Here is a 9742-nt window from a genome sequence, read left to right on the forward strand (position 1 = left end):
TAAGAAGAATTATTTTACACTCGCCTATCAAAAACACGACACTCACAAAATTGACCGTCATGAATGACCTAGGGTATTAGCTAACCAATTTGTTACATGAATTAATATTCTATTTATCTATACACATGTTGAATATCATTAATTATCATATATAATTGCCTATAATTTATATGTTGTATGTTAAGGGTCTGTTCTCTTCGACATAAAACAGTTGAACTGAATTGAACTGATCTGAACTGTACTGAACTGAACTGAATTGAACTGAACTGATCTGAACTGAACTGAATTGAATTGAATTGAATTGAACTGAACTGAAATGAATAGTGATATGTGAGAGTAAAAGTATTGTCAAGAGCTGAACTGAACCGAACTAAATTGAACTAAACTGAACTGAATTGAACTGAACTGAACTGAACTGATCTGAACTGAATTGAATTGAACTGAACTGAAAATAAGCTGGAGAGAACAGACCCTAAGTTGGATCTTTCAAATTTAATTAATAAATTAGCACTTTCAAAAGCATTGATGGGTTGAATTGTTGATACTAGCTAGTAGACAGCAGCTGTCACTTCCTAATTTTCCATACATAAGTTTTTTACTACATCAATTTTGGCATATTGCTCCTTTTTTGTAAAAAGTAGGAAAGATCAACAAATGAAGGAATATCATAGTACGGGGTTCACTTTTTTGTCAGTCCAATTAGAAGCAAACGCGGTAACTTATAACAAATTCCAATCTTCAGTAATAAAATATTACTTCACACGACAAAACGTGGGTCGGTAGGAAAAACAAAGTGTGAATATATTAACAAAACTATACTTAGGTGTTGTTTGGTTGGAAGCTATTTCCCTTGGAAATACAAATTCCTAGGAAATACATTATGGGTGTTGTGTTTGGTTGGAGGGAAATGAGAGAAACATAGGAAATACAAATTCCAAGGGAAATAGAATTTCCCATGAAACATGGGAAATCACTCACCACGCCCCCCTTGGTGAGTAATTTCCTAGGAAATGCAATTTCCTATGGTGGCAACCAAACAATTTTGTCTAATTCCTAGGAAATTAACATGGGAAAGAATTTCCCATGAAATGTAAATTCCCATGGGAAATTACTTCCCATGTGAACCAAACGAGGCCTTATTACTTGTAGTCATACCACTCGAACTCTCTTCGAAATAAATAATTATCCTCTATATAATTTTGATCAATTTATAAATAATTATTCAATTATCTTAATTATTAAAAGTTCACTCTACCTCAGGACGCAATTTCACTCTTTTTAACTATAAAAAGAAACATTGTTATACTACTATCTACTCTTAATATGCATCATCCATCTACTCTTTATGTGTTCCAAAACCTAAGAAAGAAAAAACATTTGCTATCTTATGATTAATTGATTACTGAATGAGTATGAGGTTTTAATTAGCTAGTTTCAATTAGAGAGAAAGAAAAAAAAATTAAGAAAAACAGGTCTTAGAGAAATTAAACTATGTATTCATCTATAATTTTTCCACTCAATCTTGACAATATGATAAGGTGTTCAGATTGTACTACGCTATGATTCGCTAGCCAATTTGGTACTATAGTTATTTCCTTTCTTGAAACGATAATGTGTGACATGCTTGTGCCGATCAATCACATTAATATGTTAATCGAAAGTTGACAATAGCTTAGAGATGAACACATTGATCTCTACATTCGTAACTGTTTTTTCTTCATCAAACTCGTATATAATCTTCCTAACTTCGGTTTAAAATATTTCTATTATATTAATATGAAGTTTTGATATTTTAAATTTATAGAAGTACATTTTTATATATTAAGAGTCTACATACATTAGAAAAATGAAAATAATTTATACATACAATTGTAAAGGATTAGTACCATAATAAAATAAAAGTAGAAACATTAACAATAACAAAACATCGATAACATCAATCTACATATAATTATTATAATTGATACTTATTGTCATCCTCTTTAGAGTTCGTTGTATTCAACTTATTTATTCCAAATTTATCTCTATTATATAAGGCAAGGGATGGGCAATAATGTCCTCCTTAAAATTTACTTAATTGCCCCTCCACAACAGAAATATTAGAATTTTCCACACATAAACTTGTCAAAAAAAATCAATCAAATCTTTATTAAACCCAATCAACTCATATAAAAGCTCAATTACATAAACTTGCCAATAAAAAAAATTCAATAAAAAAGATTCATAATCAAGAACTTATTACCAAACATAATACCACACACAATAAAAAAAAATACATGGCATTCTTATTGCATAGACAACTCAAATTTAAACTCAAAATAATTATTTTCATAACACAAACACAATTACAAAAAAAAAAACTCCAAACCAAAAAAAAAAAAAAATCAGCTTTCTTCATAGATTGGAGTTTCACGACATTCTCAAATATGTCATTCTTACGGATACTTTATTGTTAATAAGATATGCAGTTCATTATTGAACATAAAAGTATGTGTAATGTTCTATGTTTAGTAAATCGTAATAATTAATATATCTAGATTAATTTACAAAAAAATAATATTAAAAATCAATCACAACCTTTGTTAGTTGTTTACATTGGCGAATTAATATGTCTAAATTTATCTAACTATTGATCATTCACATTTTAAGAGTAATCATAACTATAATATAGATGAAGTATATAATAACAAGTTTTGAAATTAACGCACGCATCGCATACATATAAGACTAGTCTTATTTAATATGAACTTTCCTCAAACTCTTAATAATTTTCGAGAACTTTAATACTATTTTTCAACTTATCTTAATAAATAAAAATAAATTAAACAGAACAGATATACTTCAAATCCTTTTTACAGATAAATTTTCTTCCTAAAGTAAATAAATAAAAGATGGAGAATAATAGAATAATTAAGAATAAAAAGGTAAGTACATTCTTTCTAAAAAAGAATCTAACATAACATGCTTTGGAAGCTTTATATATCCATCATTCATTTCATTCCCCCACTTCCAACTTTTCTACTTCTTAACCTCATCCTTTCTCTCTCTTCTAGCATCAGTACTCTCTAACGAGAATCCATTCCTAGTAGAATTAGAATACAAAAATTAAACCCTCCAAAATAAAATGGTTATATCATCATCAACAAGAATAAAAAGTGCTAAAATTTCAGCAACAAGAACAGATGCAGGGCTTCGTATTGTAATACTGCAAATTCCTGAGGTTGAATACTCATCAAATATTGTGGTTAAATCTGGGTTAAGATCATTAACCCAAACACCCATCACTTCATCATCATCAGTGATTAACAGCAGTGCCAATATTAGTAGTATTCATGGAGATTTTAATTGTTTTCTCAGATCTTGTCATTTATGCAACAAGCCTCTTTCCTCTGATAAAGATGTTTACATGTACAGGTAAAAAAAAACTTGTGCCAACACTAATTAAGTTAAATTTTCTATTGGTAGATTATGTATATTGTACGTTCGAGAGCACCTAGAACAGTGTGCCTTGTCAGTATATAAAGATGCTTATTATGACTTCAAGATCACGAGAAGATCATGAGAATAAACTCGTGATTTAGGAGTTTTTAGAAATGGAGATTTTCTTTATTTTTTTCTTTCTATTTGCAAAAGGTCTAACCTGTTAAGTTAAATTTGAGGATGTGAGAGATTTTTACTTTTGACTTTTAGAAAACCTTTTATGCTAGTTATTTATGAATTATTTTGTTTGCATTTGAGTAGTACTGAAGTTGGTTAGTTTTAACTTAACAAGAGGTAAAAATTAACCTACCAGTAATAAAGTTGTGTACTTGTTTGTGCTTATCACATGTATCATAGGTGCCATAAATGATGCTTATCCAAAAACTATCAAAATATCCCCGAAAAGAAAGTAGTATTGGATGAGTTTAAACCTAAGCTGCCTAGCTATTTCTATGGTATACTCTGTTTCGATCTTTTTAATTTACGCACTTCACCTTGAGGCAGAATTAAAGAGAAAATACAAAAATATGAAAGAAAAACTGAAAAGTAAGAGAGAAACAAAAAAGTGGATTAAAATATTAAAAAGTGAATAATATGGGTGAAAAAGAGGAAAAAATAGAAAAAACAACCGTGTAGATTAAAAAAACACGGACTATAAAGAAAAGTATGTAGATTAAAAAAAGGGAAGATATAATACTCTATACTCATACTTACTAATTCTTGGGCAGCTACTGTATGATGGTACATACTTTTCTTTTAAGTTAATGGTTGATTGGTTGTTGAAAAAAAAAAAAATTGGTTGATTGGTGAATACAATTTTTGGAGGATTAACGAAGCCCACAAAAGTATTCTTGGTGTGAGTTGAAATGTTTTTAGGCTTTTATTAGCTCGTGAATCATGCCATAAAGACCACTATAAATGTCACCATCCTCAATAATACATAAGATAACCCTCGAAATATCAGACAATATGATTTTGTCATAGTCCCCAACAATAATTATATACTTCATCCGTTTTATAATAAGTGAAACACTTTTCTCTTTTATGTGAAAACTTTTTTTAGAAAAGTGTTTCACTTATTATGAAACGGAGGAAGTATTTATTGTGATCATGAGATATAATAAGAAAAATAACCCTTTTGTTAATTAGCAATTAAACTAATAATGTTATGTTATAAATTGTTTACAGGGGTGATCAAGGATTTTGTAGCATAGAATGCAGGAGCAGGCAAATAATGGTAGATGAAATGAAAGAGATGGAGGCCAAGACCAAGAAGAGGGTTGCAGCTGCTGTTACTTCTTCTGTAGATTGTCATGGATGTGAAACTTGTACGCTATTAGAGGACCTTAGACAACGTCGAAATCGCCGTAATAATAATAATAGTAATAATAATAATAATAATAATAATAATAATAATAATAATAATAATAATAATAATAATTACAAACAATTCATGTCTCCTACAAAACATCAACAACCATTGCTCTCTTTCTCATAGTTGATTAGGATCTTATATGTGGTGTAAATTTTTGGTAGCTAGGGTTTATAAGCACCATGATTCGATGGACGAAGTTGTTAGAATGTTGGTGTAATCCATAGTATATATGTGATATTTTCTTGCCCCCTTTCTCTTTTTCAAGTGGAAATCAATGAGCCTTACGTCAACTTAATGTCTCATATGAAGCTTCATTCTTTTCGGGATTTTTGTGGGGAAGTAAAATAGGTTTTTTTTTTGGAGAAACACCATTTATTTTTATTTTTTTTGAGGTAAGGATCAAATAAAATACTTTCGTTGGCAAGTGGCAACTAAACACCACACTACGATTTTCAGGCCAAATTGTCAACTTTCCGGTATTAACAATTGGTTTCTCCCAAAACCTCGACTTTTTTTTGGCAACTCACGTTCTTTGTTTTCTCCTCTTATTTCACGAGATCCCCAATTTTTTTCTCTCTAAAATATTCCTGTCATCTTCTTCTTCTCCTTCTTGCCCACTTCTCGATCTTTTCACTAATTAACACACACTCTCTCTCTTTCTCTCTCCTCACTCACATTATTCCAAATTTTCGTTTACCAACAACAACGAGCCTGCTTTTCAATCTGGGTTCACCCGTTTCTCCTCTACGAACTCGGACGAGTGCACTTGATCCAAATTCTCTAACTAGTACTACTATTCGCGCGCTCCAAAGTTGAGGATGAGAGCTTTACCTTCAATAAAATGGGGAAAATTGGGGAAATTGAGGAAATTAGGGCTTTTAAATAAGGCAAAACAAAATAAAAAAAACGAGGTTTTGGAGGAAAATATATTGCCAATGCCGGAAAGTTGAAAATTTGGCCTGAAAATCATAATGTGGTGTTAAGTTACCAACAGAAGTATTTTAATTGGCCCTTCCCTCCAACAAAAAATTTAATTGGTGTTTCCGCACAAAAACCCTATTTAATTGGTACTTCCCCACAAAAAACCCTTCTTTTCATAATAGTGAATTTTTTTTTTAACATTGTTGATTTTTGTTGCTGCGAAATGAGATTTTTCAACACCATTGTAATTATATATTTACTCCATTCTTTTTCCATGACAACAAGTACCACTTTGGTGAGTTTTATCTATTGAAACATTTCCACTTTTGGTAAAAAAAAAAAAGCAAATATAGTTGACAATATTGTCTTTACTTAATGTTAATAAAACCACTATTAATTACTCAAGTTGCCTCATAAATTTGCGTGTACTTTATTAAGGATTTACTTATCTCATACTCTAGTTAACCCCTCTATGCTAAACTACCCTTTTTTTCTTAAAAAACATGCCCAAACTCATTGTTGTAGTAGAAAAAGACAGAAAGTATGTGTCATTACACTCACAGCAAGAATGTCAACCTTTAACGTCCGCAAAAATCAGACGCTAAAAACGCGGAATCGGACGCTAAAAGAATTAGCGTCCGACAACGGACGCTAAAAGTCGGATGCAAAACCCCTGGTCGCTAATACTTGGATTAGCGTCCGACAAGCGGACGCTAAAAATTTAGCGTCCGATTTTTCCATTTAGCGTCTGATTTTCAGACCCTAATTAGCGTCCGATTTTTCAGACGCTAATTAGCATCTGAAATGACGGATGCTAATTAGCGTCTGAAAATCAGACGCTAAATGGACAAAATCGGACGCTAAATGTCCAGTACAATCAGCGCTAAATGTCCTTTTGAGTCACTAGTTTCATTTTCTCTTAATAATGTGAACACAAAATGAAAAGAAAAAAAAATTGGAATTGAAACATGAAATTGAAACATAAATGGAAGTACTTCTTATTAATTATTATGGTAAATGCAACATATTTTACATCCCTCAGTAATATCTAGAATAAAATTACTTGAACTAAAATGTTAAATAAAAAGATTACATCAACTACAATATGAAACAAAACCAATCTCTTCTCATATGGAAGACAGTATTTCAAAATACTTCTATTCACTTATTCAAAAAAAAAAAAAAATACATCTATTCAACTAATATTTAGATTCAATCTCTTCAAATAATCCTTGAACACATCTGATCTGCAACCACCAAGATCTGCAACCATAGAATTAAAACAACAAAACATTAACACCAAAATTTAACCCAAGCATAATTACATGAGATTAACCAAATTAACAAGAAAAATAACCAAAGATCAACTGAAAAATTAATAAAATCCGAACCCCATAACCCACAAACCCGAAACTCATAATAAAAAATCAGAATGACAAAAAATAATTACGAAAAATCAAAACAGAAAATAATTTTTTTTAAAAAAAAACAGAAAACGAAATTAAAATTAAAAAACGAAATTAAAAAACCACAAAACCCAATTTTTTTTTTTAAAAAAAATCAAACTGAAATATATACAAATACTTTATAGGGGAAGATGGAATTTTTTTTAGAAAAAAAAGGACAAAGATGTTCATAAAAAAACATAGATCTACCACAATACTAACCCCCGAAAAACAAAAAATGTAACACCCCCAAAATCCATACACGTCTAATGCTACGTCGCATCGACTTTGGGAGTGTTACCGCCGCGATGGAACGCAAGGCATAATTAGAAATACGGTAACTCAAATTCATTGTCTCAAAACCAAATTGCAGCGGAATAGAAAATGTAATTACAACTCGGGAATCATAGATGACCCCTCTTTATTCAAACTCAAACCATGTAATAATGTTCTATAAAATTCATTAATGATCAAACCAAAATTAACTTCAAACTACAGTCTAGCCCCCATATGCTTGATGTCATGCAGCAGCACCAGCTCACCTAGTCTGCTCCCCATTGAAGTATCAATAGTTCATCACAGGACAACAAACACATAATAACACACAGGGTCAGCTATGCTGAGTACGTAATGAACCATTGAAACTATATGAACATAAATGAGCATACATTACAACTGTTATATGAACCACGTTATCTCACATCCTTTAATCTTTCATTATTTGGCATCGAACGGGCACCGTCATCTTACTAGAATCATACGGGCTACTGAATCCTTAATAGACAACTTGGTCTATTAGATGAAATGCAAATACGGTTTTGTTCCGTCTCACACCCATCACCTTAGTATGCATCCCCCAAGATCGAACGGAACCTTCCGCCTACTTGAGTTATCAAAATATAAGGACACTACTGTCGTCACAGTAGGCCTGCGTAGGAGTGTAGGACAAGTCCTACACTCCCCCCATTGTTCTATACTTGTAGGGAGTCCAACTACAAGTATCGCCATAATCTTCTTTTATTACCAATCATTCTTTTATAACTTTAAGGAGTCATTTACATACTCTCTTAATTACCAAACTCAATCTTATCCCTAGTAACACTCTTGTTACTCTATAGATCAGATTAATAATGCTGATGTTACACTACGATAGAACTTCGCATTTCAATGCAACATATTTCAATGCATCATATTGATTTCACGTTATAAACGTCTAACCAAACAATCACAATCAAATGTTCCCTATCATGGTACTAGGTTCCAATAACATGAACTGCAACCTAAACATGATACTAAGCTTTGAAAGTAAACTGGTACGCGTACGTACCTTGTAACGGAGAATTTTCGCTGACTTAATAGAACGAGCCGCTTATGAAATTGGGACCTAAATCGTTAAAACAAAGCTTTAGTGTTACGTCCTTGATAACACTAACAACTACTACGTACTAAGACCATAACGATCTAACGATTCGAATTACGCAATAGTTAAAACCTTATTCCAGAACTTTCGTTATAATTCTAATCTAGTGAATTTAACGTCTTTTAGAAGTCAGAGTTAGTGAGTAACTAAGTTAGTTAGTAACATTAGTCCACTGTTTTACCCATCCAAAATGTCATAAGTCCAGCCTGTCTTATGTCCAAAAGTCAAGTCATATGTCCAAAAGGTAAGTCATATGTCCAAAAGGTAAGTTCCATGTCCAAAAGTAAGTTCCATGTCCAAAAGGGTAAATTCCATGTCCAAAGGGTGAGTCACACGTCCCAAAGTCAGATTTCATGAAACAGGTTACTCATGAAACGATAATAATGTAACTAATAATAATACACAATTTTCCTACTTCCAACTTATTCCAATTACAAACCTAACCAGAAATTTTCACTTAAAACAGAACAATAACTTAACTAATAATTTATTACACAACTCTAATTATTAATTAATAATTACAAACCTTTCTTAACTACGAAACAGTAAATATAAGAATAATTAATAAACTGACATACTAAGTTAAGTACAAAATTATACCGTTAGAAATCGCCGGCGAAAGAATTCCGGCGACCGAAGACCACACCACTCACGCGCACGAAACCCTCAACACCACGACCCTTGTCGCAGCACTCGACCCACTTTTCGCACAAGAATTCCGGCGGACTCGCACCCTTGTGCTCGACAGAATTCGCACCACACGAACCCTTCACCAAGACTCTCGTCGCTGCTCGTACGTCGCCCACACGCGCGACACTCGCGAGCCTCACACGAACCACAGCACCCTTCGCACCAAGACTCCCGGACAGAACTCTCGACACTCGCGCACACCTCGACCCCTTCGACGAAATCGCGCACAACTCGACCCCTTCGACGGAATCTCGCAACTTTTCGACCCTCGACGCCTGCGCACCCTGCGCGCTCGAACCTTGTACCTTCGTCGGACCCTTTTGCACGAAGCCAAAGAAGAAGAGTAGCGAGCGAACCCGCGAGAGAGATTCGAGAGAGAGAGATCCGAGAGAGAGAAAGAAAATTCTGAGA

General features: G+C 32.7%; 1 protein-coding gene and 1 long non-coding RNA gene across 3 annotated transcripts; one reads left to right on the forward strand and one right to left on the reverse strand.

Moving 5' to 3' along the window:
* The first annotated feature begins 2988 nt into the window (after positions 1-2988).
* Positions 2989-5102, forward strand: LOC104899689 (hypothetical protein). 2 transcript variants are annotated; one of them, XM_048648597.2, is made up of 3 exons: positions 2989-3414; positions 4669-4863; positions 4897-5102. In XM_048648597.2, exons 1-3 carry the CDS (start codon positions 3125-3127, stop codon positions 4976-4978), a joined length of 567 nt encoding a protein of 188 aa, XP_048504554.1. In that variant the 5' UTR covers positions 2989-3124; the 3' UTR covers positions 4979-5102. The 2 variants fall into 2 exon arrangements, with proteins under 2 accessions (XP_048504554.1, XP_010685227.2); XM_010686925.3 differs by having other exon boundaries at positions 2990-3414; positions 4669-5102.
* Positions 5103-7544: 2442 nt separating this feature from the next.
* Positions 7545-9441, reverse strand: LOC130592149 (uncharacterized). Its single transcript, XR_008970361.1, has 2 exons — positions 8549-9441; positions 7545-7768 (listed from the first exon to the last, which is right to left on the reverse strand). It is a non-coding gene; the product is annotated as an uncharacterized LOC130592149 (long non-coding RNA).
* Positions 9442-9742: the final 301 nt, after the last annotated feature.

This window comes from Beta vulgaris, chromosome 7, assembly GCF_026745355.1.
Source record: "Beta vulgaris subsp. vulgaris cultivar EL10 chromosome 7, EL10.2, whole genome shotgun sequence".
Classification (NCBI taxonomy): Eukaryota; Viridiplantae; Streptophyta; class Magnoliopsida; order Caryophyllales; family Amaranthaceae; genus Beta; species Beta vulgaris.

Excerpts from the sequence above, each read along its gene's own strand:
- LOC104899689 (XM_010686925.3), top strand. The coding sequence starts at position 3,125 with ATGGTTATATCATCATCAACAAGAATAAAAAGTGCTAAAATTTCAGCA. Across the intron at positions 3,415-4,668 it reads AAAGATGTTTACATGTACAG|GGGTGATCAAGGATTTTGTA; the intron begins GTAAAAAAAAAC and ends AATTGTTTACAG.